Source organism: Oncorhynchus mykiss, chromosome 18 (assembly GCF_013265735.2).
Source record: "Oncorhynchus mykiss isolate Arlee chromosome 18, USDA_OmykA_1.1, whole genome shotgun sequence".
Classification (NCBI taxonomy): Eukaryota; Metazoa; Chordata; class Actinopteri; order Salmoniformes; family Salmonidae; genus Oncorhynchus; species Oncorhynchus mykiss.
The window spans coordinates 6,863,103-6,881,760 of NC_048582.1; the positions used below are offsets into that span (position 1 = coordinate 6,863,103).

At 44.6% G+C, this 18,658-nt stretch overlaps 1 protein-coding gene across 3 annotated transcripts in view; it reads left to right on the top strand.

Moving 5' to 3' along the window:
* The first annotated feature begins 28 nt into the window (after window positions 1-28).
* Window positions 29-18,658, top strand: part of LOC110496992 (phosphorylase b kinase regulatory subunit alpha, liver isoform) — a 44,339-nt gene continuing 25,709 nt past the window's right edge. For all 3 annotated transcript variants that reach the window (XM_036951496.1, XM_036951497.1, XM_036951498.1), the window contains exons 1-20: window positions 29-344; window positions 506-597; window positions 3,286-3,444; window positions 4,590-4,637; window positions 4,810-4,978; window positions 5,139-5,221; window positions 6,507-6,587; window positions 6,766-6,864; window positions 7,979-8,125; window positions 9,382-9,435; window positions 12,918-13,040; window positions 13,308-13,403; window positions 13,618-13,725; window positions 13,833-13,911; window positions 14,328-14,462; window positions 14,548-14,657; window positions 16,373-16,517; window positions 17,089-17,167; window positions 17,334-17,473; window positions 17,648-17,818. In XM_036951496.1, the coding sequence (XP_036807391.1) occupies window positions 520-597; window positions 3,286-3,444; window positions 4,590-4,637; window positions 4,810-4,978; window positions 5,139-5,221; window positions 6,507-6,587; window positions 6,766-6,864; window positions 7,979-8,125; window positions 9,382-9,435; window positions 12,918-13,040; window positions 13,308-13,403; window positions 13,618-13,725; window positions 13,833-13,911; window positions 14,328-14,462; window positions 14,548-14,657; window positions 16,373-16,517; window positions 17,089-17,167; window positions 17,334-17,473; window positions 17,648-17,818 (2,104 nt within the window). In that variant the 5' untranslated portion in view covers window positions 29-344; window positions 506-519. The remainder of the gene's footprint in view (window positions 345-505; window positions 598-3,285; window positions 3,445-4,589; window positions 4,638-4,809; window positions 4,979-5,138; window positions 5,222-6,506; window positions 6,588-6,765; window positions 6,865-7,978; window positions 8,126-9,381; window positions 9,436-12,917; window positions 13,041-13,307; window positions 13,404-13,617; window positions 13,726-13,832; window positions 13,912-14,327; window positions 14,463-14,547; window positions 14,658-16,372; window positions 16,518-17,088; window positions 17,168-17,333; window positions 17,474-17,647; window positions 17,819-18,658) is intronic.

The following is an 18,658-nucleotide window of genomic DNA, read 5'->3' on the forward strand; positions in this document are numbered from 1 at the left end:
ATTCACATATGTAATAACCAACTCATCTTCTCTACGTTGGCTGCTCTAGCGCCCCCTTTATGGCAACTGTATACCGGACATTCTGTCCACATCAGGAAGAGGAGAGGCACATTGAGAGACCGAGAGAGGAGCAGTAATCTGTTACATGTGAAGGAATGGTGTATGTTGAGCTAAAAACACCTCTGCGATGTGAAGTGTTCGGTAATATTTTGACACTGATGCTACTGCGCTGGAGCAACTAGGAGTTTTATGAAATGCGTTGAATGAATGTGGAATTGTTAGCTGCTACTGCAAAGCTGTCAACAGCGAAATTTATGCATTGCACAATAACTGATGGGTTCAAGGTAGGTGACTTTCTATACACAGTAATGTTATTTGATTACAGCATACTGCAGTACTTTTACTATTGCGAACGCTTCAAATGTAGTCAGGACCCACGACTACTGTACCCTACTATAAATAATCCTGCTCTAACTACCTGCCTGTCATAATTTCATATTGACAGTTAGAGACGGCAACATGCGGAGCCGCAGTAACTCAGGTGTGAAGCTCGATGGATTCGCCAGGCTCGTTCATGAGACTATTCTATGTCACCAGGTATGTTTCATTATATCACGTACCACTGCCAGACACAATGTCACGTTATGTCATGCGAATAACATTCGTACAGTTACCATTTGCAATGAAAGAAGTCATGCACAATAGGTCTAATGATATTGATACCTCAGTAAAATCCCCACAGTAGGCTAAATGTCTGTTACTTATCCTTAGAAAGCCAAGAGTCAATAGCTCTCTGTTTTTAAATGGGCAAACTGTCCTGGCGTGGACTCCCTAAAATAAATAAAAGCTTGGACAAAGGTCAACTTAAAATAGAGTGAGAACATAGAAAGTATTTTTCTTATCTACTCTACTTGAGGTCAGTCAACAGTCTTTCTCTCTCTCTCTCAATTCAATTTCAATTTAAGGGGCTATATTGGTATGGCAAACATATGATAAACTAGAGTGAAATAGACAATAAAAAATGAACAGTAAACATTACACTCACAAAAGTTCCAAAATAATAAAGACATTTCAAATGGCATATTATGTCTTTATACAGTGTTGTAACGATGTACAAAAGGGAAAATAAATCAACATAAATATGGGTCGTATTTACAATGGTGTTTGTTTTTCACTGGTTGCCCTTTTCTTGTGGCAACAGGTCACACGTCTTGCTGCTGTGATGTCACAATGTGGTATTTCACCCAATAGATATTGGATTTGTTTTCAAATTCTTTGTGGTTCTGTGTAATCTGAGAAAAACATGTGTCTAATATGGTCATACATTGGGCAGGAGGTTAGGAAACTGAGCTGCACTTCCATCTCATTTTGTGGGCAGTGTGCCCATAGCCTTTCTTCTCTTGAGAGCCATGACGGCCTATGTTTGACGCAATTCGAAAGCAAAATCTTGTACAGCACTGTTAAGTTTGGGTCAGTCACAGTGGTCAGGTATTCTGCCACTGTGTACTCTCTGTTTAGGGCCAAATAGCAATCTAGTCTGCTCTGTTTTTTGTTAATTCTTTCCAATGTGTCAAGTAATTATCTTTTTGTTTTCTCATGATTTGGTTGGGTCTAATTGTGTTGCTGTCCTGGGGCTCTGTGGGGTCTGTTTGTGAACAGAGCCCCAGGACCAGCTTGCTTAGGGGACTTTCTTTTTTTTTTTACCTTTATTTAACCAGGCAAGTCAGTAAGAACCCATTTTTATTTTCAATGACAGCCTAGGAACCGTGGGTTAACTGCCTGTTCAGGGGCAGAACGACAGATTTGTACCTTGTCAGCTCGGGGATTTGAACTTGCAACCTTTCGGTTACTAGTCCAACGCTCTAACCTCTAGGCTACCCTTTTAAAATGATAAACTTGGATTAGCTAACACAACGTGTCATTGGAACACAGGAGTGATGGTTGCTGATAATGGGCCTCTGTACGCCTATGTAGATATTCCCAAAAAATCTGTCGTTTCCTGCTACAATAATCATTTACAACATTAACAATGACTCTTTCGCAACAGCTAACGGGGATCCTAATAAATCGATATGACAACAGTGAAAGTGCAAGGCGCCAAATTCAAAACAACAGAAATCCCATAATTAAAATTCCTCAAACATACAAGTATTTTACACCATTTTGAAGATACACTTCTTGTTAATCCCACCACAGTGTCCAATTTCAAAAAGGCTTTACGATGAAAGCACACCAAACGATTATGTTAGGTCAGAGCCAAGTCACAGAAAAACACAGCCATTTTTCCAGCCAAAGAGAGGAGTCACAAAAAGCAGAAATAGAGAGAAATACATTACTAACCTTTGATGATCTTCATCAGATGACACTCATAGGACTTCATGTTACACAATACATGTATGTTTTGTTCGATAATGTTCATATTTATATCCAAAAATCTCAGTTTACATTGGCGCGTTACGTTCAGTAGTTCCAAAACATCCAGTGATTTTGCAGAGAGCCACATCAATTTACAGAAATAATAAACATTGATAAAAGATACAACTATTATGCACGGAATTATAGATACACTTCTCCTTAATGCAACCGCTGTCTCAGATTTCAAAAAAGCTTTCCCGAAAAAGCACACCATGCTATAATCTGAGTACAGCGCTCAGAGACCAAAACAACCCAAACAGATATCCGCCATGTTGTGTAGTCAACAGAAGTCAGAAATAGTATTATAAATATTCACTTACCTTTGATGATCTTCATCAGAATGCACTCAAAGGAATCCCAGTTCCACAATAAATGTTTGTTTTGTTCGATAATGTCCATCATTTATGTCCAAATATCTCCTTTTTGTTCACGCGTTGAGCCCAGTAATCCAAATTCATGACTCGCGATCACTAGGTCCAGACGAAAAGTCAAAACAGTTCCATTACAGTCCGTAGAAACATGTCAAACGATGTATAGAATCAATCTTTAGGATGCATGTCAGAGCAAAAACCAAGCCGAGAGGTCGAAGGAATTGTGGGAATCGAGGGATCGAGGGAAAGATGAACAGAGCAAAGTACAGAGAGATTCTTGATGAAAACCTGCTCCAGCGCTCTCATGATCTCAGACTGGGTTGAGGGTTCACCTTGCAACAGGACAACGACCCTAAGTACACAGCCAAGACAACGTACAGTAGTGGCTTCGGGACAAGTCTGTGAATGTCCTTGAGTGGCCCAGCCAGAGCCCAGACTTAGATAGATATCTATCTACCTGCCGGTCTAACCTGCCTGTCTAACCTGTGTGTGTCTCCAGAACCCAGTAACAGGCCTGTTGCCCTGCAGTATCCAGCTGCCAGATGCCTGGGTGCGTGACAATGTCTACAGCATCCTGGCGGTGTGGGGTCTGGGGATGGCCTACAGGAAGAACGCTGACCGGGATGAGGACAAGGCCAAGGCCTACGAACTGGAGCAGGTGACTGGCTGGCTCCCATCTCACAGCATGTCAAAATAGTGGTGTGTCCTCCATACTTACTGTACTGTGGGATCTGTGTTGTGTGTCCCATACTTACTGTACTGTGTGATCTGTGTTGTGTCCTCCATACTTACTGTACTGTGTAATCTGTGTTGTGTCCTCCATACTTACTGTACTGTGTGATCTGTGTTGTGTGTCCCATACTTACTGTACTGTGTGATCTGTGTTGTGTCCTCCATACTTACTGTACTGTGTGATCTGTGTTGTGTCCTCCATACTTACTGTACTGTGTGATCTGTGTTGTGTCCTCCATACTTACTGTACTGTGTGATCTGTGTTGTGTGTCCCATACTTACTGTACTGTGTGATCTGTGTTGTGTCCTCCATACTTACTGTACTGTGTGATCTGTGTTGTGTGTCCCATACTTACTGTACTGCGGGATCTGTGTTGTGTCCTCCATACTTACTGTACTGTGTGATCTGTGTTGTGTGTCCCATACTTACTGTACTGTGTGATCTGTGTTGTGTCCCATACTTACTGTACTGTGTGATCTGTGTTGTGTGTCCCATACTTACTGTACTGTGTGATCTGTGTTGTGTGTCCCATACTTACTGTACTGTGTGATCTGTGTTGTGTCCTCCATACTTACTGTACTGTGTGATCTGTGTTGTGTGTCCCATACTTACTGTACTGTGTGATCTGTGTTGTGTCCTCCATACTTACTGTACTGTGTGATCTGTGTTGTGTGTCCCATACTTACTGTACTGTGTGATCTGTGTTGTGTGTCCTCCATACTTACTGTACTGTGTGATCTGTGTTGTGTCCTCCATACTTACTGTACTGTGTGATCTGTGTTGTGTGTCCCATACTTACTGTACTGTGTGATCTGTGTTGGAAAGGGGGTCTGAATATTCCTTGACTGCAAGGACCCGACCTCATGACCACACTGTGTCAAAACAAGACATTCCTCTCCCGAAACATGTTAGTGTGTTCCATGCATGTTGTCCTATGATCTATGTTGTAGGCCACAGGCAGAGATCGGCATATTTCAGTCCTTGGAGTCCTGAATAGATAAACTTGGGAAAGCAGGAGTTACCGATCCCTGTAAGGTGTGGTAAATATCTATATTTGTATTATTCTACAGAGTGTTGTCAAGCTGATGCAAGGGCTGCTCCAGTGTATGATGCGACAGGTGGGTTACCGTGGTTACTGTCTCATTCCTTCTACCATGTAACAACACAGTCACTAGTGTATGGCATATGGGCAACAATGCACTACGCTGTTGGAGCATTTCTGTATGGGTTTCTCCCTTGGTCTGGCTGTGTAATAGCCTTTTCTGAGCATGTCAGTGTGTCTGACTACAGGTGGCCAAGGTGGAGAAGTTTAAACACACCCAGAGCCCCAAGGACTGTCTGCACGCCAAGTACCACACCCCCACCTGTGCTACCGTGGTGGGGGACGATCAGTGGGGACACCTGCAGGTTGATGCCACCTCTCTGTACCTGCTGGTTTTGGCTCAGATGACTGCCTCAGGTACCGTGTGTGTGTGTGTGTGTGTGTCGGTGTCGGTGTGTGTGTCGGTGTGTGTCGGTGTGTGTGTGTGTGTGTGTGTGTGTGGTGGATCATGTTATTGTGAAATAACTTGACTGTATACCGGCGGCGTTGTTCTTTATCACTGTCTGGTCTTCTCCAGGTCTTCGTATCATATCAACCCTGCATGAAGTGGCTTTTATCCAGAACCTGGTCTTCTACATTGAGGCTGCTTATAAAGTTGCGGTAGGTAATGTTCAAGGTCTGTTTGAGCGAGGCTCTCTTCTTCTAACCTCACTAACATACGACTTAGCAGGAAGTAATAGAAGTCTGAACGGTAATGGAGAGAGAACCAATACTATACTGAAGATCAATAGGAATATCAGTAGAGGTAGTGGAGACTATAGAAGTGTCGTGCTACAAGGAACACCTTTCCAAACAAGACTTTTTACATGGCTCATACAGTATATTGTAAAATCCCACACAGTGAACTTTCTGATTGGTTGGTAGAATAACTTTCAATACATTTCGTTGGTCAACATGGGAACATCAGCACTTAACCCTAAAAGCATCAACATATTTTTTAGCTTAAAAGCGCCAACAGGTCAAAGGCCTGTGTGGTCGGCTACAACAGATAATTATAAACTAACAGGTGAAAACTACTGTTAGTACATAATTCATTGACATAATGTCATAATTATTAACATAATGTCAACAGAGTATTTAATTAACATAATGTCAACAGAGAGCTGACATGGTCCCATCCAGGAGAATGTGTCTTATTTAGCGACTTCACCAACCAGAATACGTTTCCCATCCAGGATAATGTGTCTTAGTTAGCGACTTCACCAACCAGAATACGTTTCCCATCCAGGATAATGTGTCTTAGTTAGCGACTTCACCAACCAGAATACGTTTCCCATCCAGGATAATGTGTCTTAGTTAGCGACTTCACCAACCAGAATACGTTTCCCATCCAGGATAATGTGTCTTAGTTAGCGACTTCACCAACCAGAATACGTTTCCCATCCAGGATAATGTGTCTTAGTTAGCGACTTCACCAACCAGAATACGTTTCCCATCCAGGATAATGCATCTTTGTTAGCGACTTCACTAGCCAGAATACGTTTCCCATCCAGGATAATGTGTTTTAGTTAGCAACTTCACCAACCAGAATACGTTTCCCATCCAGGATAATGCATCTTTGTTAGCGACTTCACTAGCCAGAATACGTTTCCCATCCAGGATAATGTGTTTTAGTTAGCGACTTCATGAACCAGAATAAGCAGATAGTCCAGAATCTCCCTGTCAGCGCTGTTTGTTTCTGAGACGTAAGGAGTTAAAACAGAGGGCATACGTCCTACTGATTACTATTTGTGTAAATATATAGAATATACTGTATATACAGTATATATTGTATTAGGTCAAATAAAATTATATTTAGTTTCAAATTAAGGTCTTCAAATAGTAGGATTTTAAACCTGGTTGTCATAGTAACTGGGTGTCTCTCTCTCTCTCTCTCTCTGTGCAGGATTATGGGATGTGGGAGCGAGGGGACAAGACCAATCAGGGGATCCCAGAACTGAACGCCAGCTCTGTGGGGATGGCCAAGGTACTGACATTTTAGATGTAATGCTTGTCCTATATGTAACAATGATAATACATGGTCTCCTTTTACGCCTCCAATCATATCTTAACTACCATATCGAGACTCATAACAGTCCTCTTATCGCAACACAGCTACTATATCTAAACTCCTAAAACAACAACATGTTGGGTTTTATGTTCAGGCTGCATTGGAGGCCATTGATGAGCTGGACCTCTTTGGGGCTCATGGAGGACCCAAATCTGTCATTCACGTTTTGCCGGACGAGGTGGAGCACTGCCAGGTACTGTGATAAACATGTCCTATCTTCTCTAGCCTGGTGAGGGCAGTGTCCAGTCTGGTTTAATCTTCTCTAGCCTGGAGAGGGCAATGTCCAGTCTGGTTTAATCTTCTCTAGCCTGGTGAGGGCAGTGTCCAGTCTGTTTTAATCTTCTCTAGCCTGGAGAGGGCAATGTCCAGTCTGGTTTAATCTTCTCTAGCCTGGTGAGGGCAGTGTTCAGTCTGGTTTAATCTTCTCTAGCCTGGAGAGGGCAATGTCCAGTCTGGTTTAATCTTCTCTAGCCTGGTGAAGGCAGTGTCCAGTCTGGTTTAATCTTCTCTAGCCTGGTGAGGGCAGTGTCCAGTCTGGTTTAATCTTCTCTAGCCTGGAGAGGGCAGTGTCCAGTCTGGTTTAATCTTCTCTAGCCTGGTGAGGGCAGTGTCCAGTCTGGTTTAATCTTCTCTAGCCTGGTGAGGGCAGTGTCCAGTCTGGTTTAATCTTCTCTAGCCTGGTGAGGCAGTGTCCAGTCTGGTTTAATCTTCTCTAGCCTGGTGAGGGCAGTGTCCAGTCTGGTTTAATCTTCTCTAGCCTGGTGAGGGCAGTGTCCAGTCTGGTTTAATCTTCTCTAGCCTGGTGAGGGCAGTGTCCAGTCTGGTTTAATCTTCTCTAACTCGGATGAAGGCAGTGTCCAGTCTGGTTTAATCTTCTCTAGCCTGGTGAGGGCAGTGTCCAGTCTGGTTTAATCTTCTCTAGCCTGGTGAGGGCAGTGTCCAGTCTGGTTTAATCTTCTCTAGCCTGGTGAGGGCAGTGTCCAGTCTGGTTTAATCTTCTCTAGCCTGGTGAGTGCAGTGTCCAGTCTGGTTTAATCTTCTCTAGCCTGGTGAGGGCAGTGTCCAGTCTGGTTTAATCTTCTCTAGCCTGGTGAGTGCAGTGTCCAGTCTGGTTTAATCTTCTCTAGCCTGGTGAGGGCAGTGTCCAGTCTGGTTTCATCAGATTATTTTGTAAACCTTAAAATGATATGTATGAAACTGACCATTGTCTTACGTCAGATAGCACAACTGATGTCTCCTGGCAACACGGTGGTGTCAGAATGACGCCATCTGTCAGAAACTGACCCGTTTGTATTTGACCTCTCCAGGCTATCCTGTGCTCCATGCTGCCACGAGCCTCCACCTCTAAAGAGATCGACGCTGGTCTCCTGTCAATCATCTCCTTCCCTGCCTTCGCTGTGGAGGATGCAGACCTGGTCACCATCACTAAGACTGAGATCATATCCAGGCTACAGGTAGATAGGATCCTGTCTAGACTGGACCACAGATACAGTGAGATCATATCCAGGCTACAGGTAAATAGGATCCTGTCTAGACTGGACCACAGATACAGTGAGATCATATCCAAGCTACAGGTAGATAGGATCCTGTCTAGACTGGACCACAGATACAGTGAGATCATATCCAGGCTACAGGTAGATAGGAGCCTGTCTAGACTGGACCACAGATACAGTGAGATCATATCCAGGCTACAGGTAGATAGGATCCTGTCTAGACTGGACCACAGATACAGTGAGATCATATCCAAGATACAGGTAGATAGGATCCTGTCTAGACTGGACCACAGATACAGTGAGATCATATCCAGGCTACATGTAGATAGGATCCTGTCTAGACTGGACCACAGATACAGTGAGATCATATCCAAGCTACAGGTAGATAGGATCCTGTCTAGACTGGACCACAGATACAGTGAGATCATGTCCAGGCTACAGGTAGATAGGATCCTGGCTAGACTGGACCACAGATACAGTGAGATCATGTCCAGGCTACAGGTAGATAGGATCCTGTCTAGACTGGACCACAGATACAGTGAGATCATATCCAGGCTACAGGTAGATAGGAGCCTGTCTAGACTGGACCACAGATACAGTGAGATCATATCCAGGCTACAGGTAGATATGATCCTGTCTAGACTGGACCACAGATACAGTGAGATCATATCCAAGATACAGGTAGATAGGATCCTGTCTAGACTGGACCACAGATACAGTGAGATCATATCCAGGCTACATGTAGATAGGATCCTGTCTAGACTGGACCACAGATACAGTGAGATCATATCCAAGCTACAGGTAGATAGGATCCTGTCTAGACTGGACCACAGATACAGTGAGCTCATATCCAGGCTACAGGTAGATAGGATCCTGTCTAGACTGGACCACAGATACAGTGAGATCATATCCAAGCTACAGGTAGATAGGATCCTGTCTAGACTGGACCACAGATACAGTGAGATCATGTCCAGGCTACAGGTAGATAGGATCCTGTCTAGACTGGACCACAGATACAGTGAGATCATATCCAGGCTACAGGTAGATAGGATCCTGTCTAGACTGGACCACAGACACACTATATGGGCTAGTTGATTCCCAGACTCAGATTAAGCCTAGTCCGGGATGGTGAAAGGATGTCAATGGGAACCCTCCATTGGCTAGGCTTCATGGTGCTCTAGAATGACGTATCTAAATGACTCCGTTCCCTTCCCCAGGGACGCTATGGCTGCTGCCGTTTCATCAGAGATGGATACCGATGCCCAAGAGAGGTACTGTACAGATTTGTATGTTTTTCTCCTTACAGTGTGAAATACACTAGATTTTCATCCAATGGTCTCGTATCTGCGCTGTAGCCAACAGCAGGCAGATACAGTGTGTGTAGGCTCGTCTACATGATGACATTATTATTGATTAAGAGTGAAAATATTGTTATTTGTCAAAACGGCAACCAAGCATCGATCATCATGTCACCAGAATCAGACCCTCGATATTTATTGGAAAGGAGCATCAAGCTCATCACCTTGCACTTTCAGCACCCTGTGAAGTTCATCATCATTTATTTCATCTGTAGCCTAATAAACTGTATGGTTTCCTGAGTCGTAGTGGGAGGACCACACAACATGTCATCTGTAGTCTAATAAACTGCATGGTTTCCTGAGTCGTGGTGGGAGGACCACACAACATGTCATCTGTAGCCTAATAAACTGCATGGTTTCCCGAGTCGTAGTGGGAGGACACCACAACATGTCATCTGTAGTCTAATAAACTGCATGGTTTCCTGAGTCGTAGTGGGAGGACCACACAACATGTCATCTGTAGTCTAATAAACTGTATGGTTTCCTGAGTCGTAGTGGGAGGACACCTCAACATGTCATCTGTAGTCTAATAAACTGCATGGTTTCCTGAGTCGTGGTGGGAGGACCACACAACATGTCATCTGTAGCCTAATAAACTGCATGGTTTCCCGAGTCGTAGTGGGAGGACACCACAACATGTCATCTGTAGTCTAATAAACTGCATGGTTTCCTGAGTCGTAGTGGGAGGACCACACAACATGTCATCTGTAGTCTAATAAACTGCATGGTTTCCTGAGTCGTGGAGGGAGGACCACACAACATGTCATCTGTAGCCTAATAAACTGCATGGTTTCCTGAGTCGTAGTGGGAGGACAACACAACATGTCATCTGTAGCCTAATAAACTGCATGGTTTCCTGAGTCGTGGTGGGAGGACCACACAACATGTCATCTGTAGCCTAATAAACTGCATGGTTTCCTGAGTCGTGGTGGGAGGACCACACAACATGTCATCTGTAGTCTAATAAACTGCATGGTTTCCTGAGTCGTGGTGGGAGGACCACACAACATGTCATCTGTAGCCTAATAAACTGCATGGTTTCCTGAGTCGTGGTGGGAGGACCACACAACATGTCATCTGTAGCCTAATAAACTGCATGGTTTCCTGAGTCGTGGTGGGAGGACCACACAACATGTCATCTGTAGTCTAATAAACTGCATGGTTTCCTGAGTCGTGGTGGGAGGACCACACAACATGTCATCTGTAGCCTAATAAACTGCATGGTTTCCTGAGTCGTGGTGGGAGGACACCACAACATGTCATCTGTAGTCTAATAAACTGCATGGTTTCCTGAGTCGTAGTGGGAGGACCACACAACATGTCATCTGTAGTCTAATAAACTGCATGGTTTCCTGAGTCGTGGTGGGAGGACACCACAACATGTCATCTGTAGCCTAATAAACTGCATGGTTTCCTGAGTCGTGGTGGGAGGACACCACAACATGTCATCTGTAGTCTAATAAACTGCATGGTTTCCTGAGTCGTAGTGGGAGGACAACACAACATGTCATCTGTAGTCTAATAAACTGCATGGTTTCCTGAGTCGTAGTGGGAGGACACCACAACATGTCATCTGTAGTCTAATAAACTGCATGGTTTCCTGAGTCGTAGTGGGAGGACCACACAACATGTCATCTGTAGTCTAATAAACTGCATGGTTTCCTGAGTCGTAGTGGGAGGACAACACAACATGTCATCTGTAGCCTAATAAACTGCATGGTTTCCTGAGTCGTAGTGGGAGGACACCACAACATGTCATCTGTAGTCTAATAAACTGCATGGTTTCCTGAGTCGTGGTGGGAGGACAACACAACATGTCATCTGTAGTCTAATAAACTGCATGGTTTCCTGAGTCGTAGTGGGAGGACAACACAACATGTCATCTGTAGTCTAATAAACTGCATGGTTTCCTGAGTCGTGGAGGGAGGACACCACAACATGTCATCTGTAGTCTAATAAACTGTATGGTTTCCTGAGTCGTGGTGGGAGGACACCACAACATGTCATCTGTAGTCTAATAAACTGCATGGTTTCCTGAGTCGTGGTGGGAGGACACCACAACATGTCATCTGTAGTCTAATAAACTGTATGGTTTCCTGAGTCGTGGTGGGAGGACACCACAACATGTCATCTGTAGTCTAATAAACTGTATGGTTTCCTGAGTCGTGGTGGGAGGACAACACAACATGTCATCACGTGACCCCAAGTTCTCTTCCATATGATGGTTATTGTGTCAATATATGTATGTACATAAAGGCGTTTCCATCTCCATTTCCTGCATGGTACATTTTACTCACACAAAAAGGTCCTGCCATGTTGAACAAACAAATGACCTGTTGGCATTTATAAAATGACAGCAAAACGTACTGTTTTCATCACAGCTGTCACGATGTAAACGTCCTGTTTCCATCACAGCTGTCACGATGTAAACGTCCTGTTTCCATCACAGCTGTCACGATGTAAACGTCCTGTTTCCATCACAGCTGTCACGATGGTAACGTCCTGTTTCCATCACAGCTGTCACGATGTAAACGTCCTGTTTCCATCACAGCTGTCACGATATTAACGTCCTGTTTCATCACAGCTGTCACGATATTAACGTCCTGTTTCATCACAGCTGTCATGATGGAAACGTGGTTACAGATTAAACAGTACAACTTAAAGGAAAAATACACTTCAAATCTGTTGGTATTTTTGTCATTCGTCCACAAAGTGTCACTTGCCACATCATCATGACATCATCATGATGTGTTTTGCATCACATAAAGATGATGTGTTTTGCATCACATAAAGATGATGTGTTTTGCATCACATAAAGATGATGTGTTTTGCATCACATAAAGATGATGCGTTTTGCATCATATAAAGATGATGTGTTTTGCATCACATAAAGATGATGTGTTTTGCATCATATAAAGATGATGTGTTTTGCATCATATAAAGAGGATGCGTTTTGCATCACATAAAGATGATGTGTTTTGCATCACATAAAGATGATGCGTTTTGCATCATATAAAGATGATGTGTTTTGCATCACATAAAGATGATGTGTTTTGCATCATATAAAGATGATGTGTTTTGCATCATATAAAGAGGATGCGTTTTGCATCATATAAAGATGATGTGTTTTGCATCACATAAAGATGATGTGTTTTGCATCACATAAAGATGATGTGTTTTGCATCTACTTCTTAAAAGTCCAATATCTTTAAAACTTGACTGCTGACATACAAAACATTTTGGGACTGTATTAACAGTGAACTAACTAACTAAAAATACCAAAAGATAGTATTTTAGTGGGGTTTTCCTTGAACTCTCGTTTAAAGATTAGCCTTGTTCTTTTAGATGAGACATTGGGTGTAATATTTCCGTGTCTGTCTGTATGTCTCTCTCAGGACCCGTCCCGTCTCCACTACGACCCGGCTGAACTCAAACTGTTTGAGAATATAGAATGTGAATGGCCAGTGTTCTGGACCTACCTCATTCTGGACGGTATCTTCAGCGGAGACCTAGTACAGGTGTGTGTGGCCGTGTTGGTTCCGTCCCTCTCCTCGTCCCCACCTAGGTTCCACCCTGAGACCCTCTGAGTACATCCACACCTGTGCCCCCTCGAAGCATCGTTACCGGTCACTCCACAAAAGCTGTGTCCGTTTCAGAGCAAGGAAAACACACTACCTGTAGGTCTGAGAGCGGGTGACGTCACCGAGCTATATGTCAGACCGCTAGACCATCCCAGGTCATGTGACTGTATGATGAACATGTCCTTTCCTGCTTCCTGTGTCCAGGTGCAGGAGTACAGAGATGCCCTGGAAGAAGTCCTGATCAGAGGGAAGCCCGGGATCCGCCTGATGCCTGAGCTCTACGCTGTCCCACCTGAAAAGGTATCGCCATTACCCCTTTTGAATACAACTTTATCGTCCGTGTGTAAATTGGAAATCCGTCTTTCTTTAGGGCACGTCGGCGTTACTCCTTGTGCCGATATGGGCATGCGGAGAAGTAACAGGTTACACTTTCTACCTTTCTGAATCCTGATAAGTAACAACGTCCCCTACAACTAAGTGAGGAAGACCGTAACTGTGTGGTGTTTCCCCCCAGATGGAGGAAGAGTACGGGAACCCTCACTCCGTGGACAGAGTGGCTATGGGTCAGTTACCTCACATGTGGGGACAGTCCCTCTACATCGTTAGTTCTCTGCTGGCTGAGGTACAAACCTTCTGTCGTCTTATAATAGAGTGATTCAGTCTCTGTCTCACCACAGTGAGGTGTTGGTTGGTGCTTTAGTTCTCTCTCTCTCCGTCTGTTCCTCCAAGGGATTCCTCGCCCCTGGAGAGATCGACCCTCTCAACAGGCGATTCTCCACCAATTTCAAGCCGGACGTAGTCGTACAAGGTTTGCAGCATGTCTAATGTCCTCTCATGCAGGCTGGAAGACATGTGACATCCTTTAACTGGACAAGTAATATACAGTTCTAGACTTGTTGTTTAATTCACTCGTTTTGTTTAAGATCGTTTGCTCCGTGGTCAGGGCTGCCTATCTGAGAGTTTCCTTTCCCTTTTGAGTGTGTGTGTGTGTGTGTGCCTTTGTGTGTGTGTGTGTGTGTGTGCCTTTGTGTGTGTGTGTGTGTGTGTGTGTGTGTCTTTATGTGTGTGTGTGTACAAACCATTTGTTTCTGTGAACATACCTTCATTTGTTTCTGTGTGTGTGTGTGTGTGTGTGTGTGTGTGTGTGTGTGTGTGTGTGTGTGTGTGTGTGTGTGTGTGTGTGTGTGTGTGTGTGTGTGTGTGTGTGTGTGTACACATTGGCAGTGTGTGTGTTAGCGGAGTCGAAGGAGATCCAGGAGCTGCTGAAGAACGATGAAATAGAGGTCCAGACCATCGCTGAGGTCCAGCCCATCAGGGTCATGCCTGCTCGCATCCTCAGCCACGTCTACGTCAAACTGGGTACAGTTACAACTACTTAGAAAGGATTCGCAGAGCCTTCGTAGAGCCTTCATAAGAACTACATAGCTAATGACTTGTTTCACAGGAAACTGCAAGAAGTTGAATCTGAGCGGGAGGCCATACAGGCACATTGGAGTTCTGGGAACCTCGAAATTCTACGAGATCCGGAACCGTACCTACACATTCACCCCTCAGGTGACATACCTTGTTATTACCTTAAGACAGTAGAGGTCCTATCTCCCTAAATGCTCTTGTTTGTTAAATCCTAATCTAGCACACCTAGGGCTTTATCCACAAAGCAGGAATCTGGTTAAAACATGTTTTAAGACTTTTTAAAAATACTTCCAGCTCAAAGTAGGTTTTAGGATGATGTTAAGCTACTGCCCAGACAAACTCTGAGCCAGGAAGGAGTAAGTTGATCTCAACTGGTAATCACAACAATCAAAAGTATGGACACACCTCCTCATTCAAGGATTTGTCTTTATTTGTACTATTTTCTACATTGTAGAATAATAGTGAAGACATCAAAACTATAAAATATGGAATCATGTAGTAACCCAAAAAGTGTTAAACAAATCAAAAATATATTTTATATTTGAGATTCTTCAAAGTAGCCACCCTTTGCCTTAATGACAGCTTTGAACAGTCTTGGCATTCTCTCAACCAGCTTCACCTGGAATGCTTTTCCAACAGTCTTGAAGGAGTTCCCACATATGCTGAGCACTTGTTGGCTGCTTTCCCTTCATTATGCGGTCCAACTCATCCCAATCCATCTCTGTTGGGTTGAGGTCGGGTGACCTCAGTGTATATATATTTGGATACGGCCCCTGATTCAACTAATTATCTGCTCATCAAGACCTTGATTGAATCAGGTGTGTTTGTGTAGGGCTGAATCTGGTGTGTTTGTGTAGGGCGGAATCAGGCATGTTTGTGTAGGGCGGAATCAGGTGTGTTTGTGTAGGGATGAATCAAGTGTGTTTGTGTAGGGCTGAATCAAGTGTGTTTGTGTAGGGCTGAATCAGGTGTGTTTGTGTAGAGCTGAATCAAGTGTATTTGTGTAGGGATGAATCAGGTGTGTTTGGGCTGGAGCAGTAGTGTTGGCCATCTCTCTCCTTTAGTTCCTGGACCAGCATCACTTCTACCTGGCTCTGGACAACCATCTCACTGTCTCTCCTCTCCTTTAGTTCCTGGACCAGCATCACTTCTATCTGGCTCTGGACAACCATCTCACTGTCTCTCCTCTCCTTTAGTTCCTGGACCAGCATCACTTCTACCTGACTCTGGACAACCATCTCACTGTCTCACCTCTACTTTAGTTCCTGGACCAGCATCACTTCTATCTGGCTCTGGACAACCATCTCACTGTCTCTCCTCTCCTTTAGTTCCTGGACCAGCATCACTTCTACCTGCCTCTGGACAACCATCTCACTGTCTCTCCTCTCCTTTAGTTCTTGGACCAGCATCACTTCTACCTGACTCTGGACAACCATCTCACTGTCTCTCCTCTCCTTTAGTTCCTGGACCAGCATCACTTCTACCTGACTCTGGACAACCATCTCACTGTCTCTCCTCTCCTTTAGTTCCTGGACCAGCATCACTTCTACCTGGCTCTGGACAACCATCTCACTGTCTCTCCTCTCCTTTAGTTCTTGGACCAGCATCACTTCTACCTGACTCTGGACAACCATCTCACTGTCTCTCCTCTCCTTTAGTTCCTGGACCAGCATCACTTCTACCTGACTCTGGACAACCATCTCACTGTCTCTCCTCTCCTTTAGTTCCTGGACCAGCATCACTTCTACCTGGCTCTGGACAACCATCTCACTGTCTCTCCTCTCCTTTAGTTCTTGGACCAGCATCACTTCTACCTGACTCTGGACAACCATCTCACTGTCTCTCCTCTCCTATAGTTCCTGGACCAGCATCACTTCTACCTGGCTCTGGACAACCAGATGATAGTGGAGATGCTAAGGACGGAGCTGTCCTATCTCTCCTCCTCCTGGAGGATGACTGGACGCCCTACCCTGACCTTCCCCATCACACACAGCATGCTGGGTAAATACCCTCCCCTTCTCCGTCACGCACCACATGCTGGGTAAATACCCTCACTTTCCTCGTCACACACAGCATGCTGGGTAAATACCCTCCCCTTCCACGTCACACACAGCATGCTGGGTAAATACCCTTTCCCATCACACACAGCATGCAGAGTAAATAACTACACCTTCCCCATCACACACAGCATGCTGGGTAAATACCTTCCCCTTCCCCATCACACACAGCATGCTGGCTAAATACCCTCCCCTTCCCCATCACACACAGCATGCTGGGTAAATACCGTCCCCTTCCCCGTCACACACAGCATGCTGGCTAAATACCCTCCCCTTCCCCATCACACACAGCATGAAGGGTAAATACCCTCCCCTTCCCCATCACACACAGCATGCTGGGTAATCATTCTGTGTTGTTTGTGTGACTTCTGGACTAAACATTTATTTAAATGGGAATTCAAGGATTAATCTGTGTCCAGGAAACTGACTCTTGCTGGGAAACTACATTCTGTATGGGACAAACAAGGTTTATTGATTGGTTGGTTAATTGATCACGTTTCCCTTGTTGTTCCCAGTGGATGATGGTGAGAGCATCGACCCGTGTGTTCTGTCCACTCTGAGGAAGCTGAACGATGGATACTTCGGAGGGGCAAGGTCAGACTGACTCTCTTCCATTTCTAAGGTCACTCATCTTAAGAGAGATCTCTGGATATTTACACAAGGAAATGCTAGGCTCCACTATTTATGTCACTACATCACCTGGTTGTGAAAGTTCCAGTGATGTCCTATTTGGTTCCATTCCATCTTGTGTGGTTTGCAGGGTTCAGATGGCAAACATCTCCAGCTTCCAGACTACCTCGTTCCACACAGAGCTCAGCTTCCTCGACGGAGACACCGATGACGACCTGCTGGAGAATGAAGAAGAGGAGGAAGACGAAGAAGAAAGTTATGTCCCCTCAGGTACGTCAGCCGTGGTGTGTGTTTGGTGTGTGTTTATGTCTGTATAGGTCATTGGTGTGCTGTATGTGTTTATGTCTGTATAGGTCATTGGTGTGATTTTGTGTTTGCATGTTTGTGCTTGCGGTATGTAATATCATATCGCTGAGTCTACATTTAACTCCCGCCCCCCTCCAGGCAGCTCCAAGGACATGTTTGACCACTACCTCAGCCAGCTGATGCAGAGCACAGCCACCAAGTGTCATCTCCCTCCCATCCAGAGGGGGCAGCACCACGTGTTTAGTGCTGAACACACCACCAGAGACATCCTCTCCTTCATGGCCCAGGTCCAAGGCCTCAACATGCCCAGTAAGTTATCATCACATTTACTGTTTGTTTATTCACCAAGTGTTAGGTTTAGGGTTATGTATGGGACTCTGTAGGTTTCTACTGTATGGGACTCTGTAGGTTTCTACTGTATGGGACTCTGTAGGTTTCTACTGTATGTATGGGACTCTGTAGGTTTCTACTGTATGGGACTCTGTAGGTTTCTACTGTATGGGACTCTGTAGGTTTCTACTGTATGGGACTCTGTAGGTTTCTACTGTATGGGACTCTGTAGGTTTCTACTGTATGGGACTCTGTAGGTTTCTACTGTATGTATGGGACTCTGTAGGTTTCTACTGTATGGGACTCTGTAGGTTTCTACTGTATGGGACTCTGTAGGTTTCTACTGTATGGGACTCTGTAGGTTTCTACTGTATGGGACTCTGTAGGTTTCTACTGTATGGGTGGGACTCTGTAGGTTTCTACTGTATGGGACTCTGTAGGTTTCTACTGCATGGTTGGGACTCTGTAGGTTTCTACTGTATGGGTCTCTGTAGGTTTCTACTGTATGGGTGGGACTCTGTAGGTTTCTACTGTATGGGACTCTGTAGGTTTCTACTGTATGGGTGGGACTCTGTAGGTTTCTACTGTATGGGACTCTGTAGGTTTCTACTGTATGGGACTCTGTAGGTTTCTACTGTATGGGACTCTGTAGGTTTCTACTGTATGGGACTCTGTAGGTTTCTACTGTATGGGACTCTGTAGGTTTCTACTGTATGGTTGGGACTCTGTAGGTTTCTACTGTATGGTTGGGACTCTGTAGGTTTCTACTGTATGGTTGGGACTCTGTAGGTTTCTACTGTATGGGTGGGACTCTGTAGG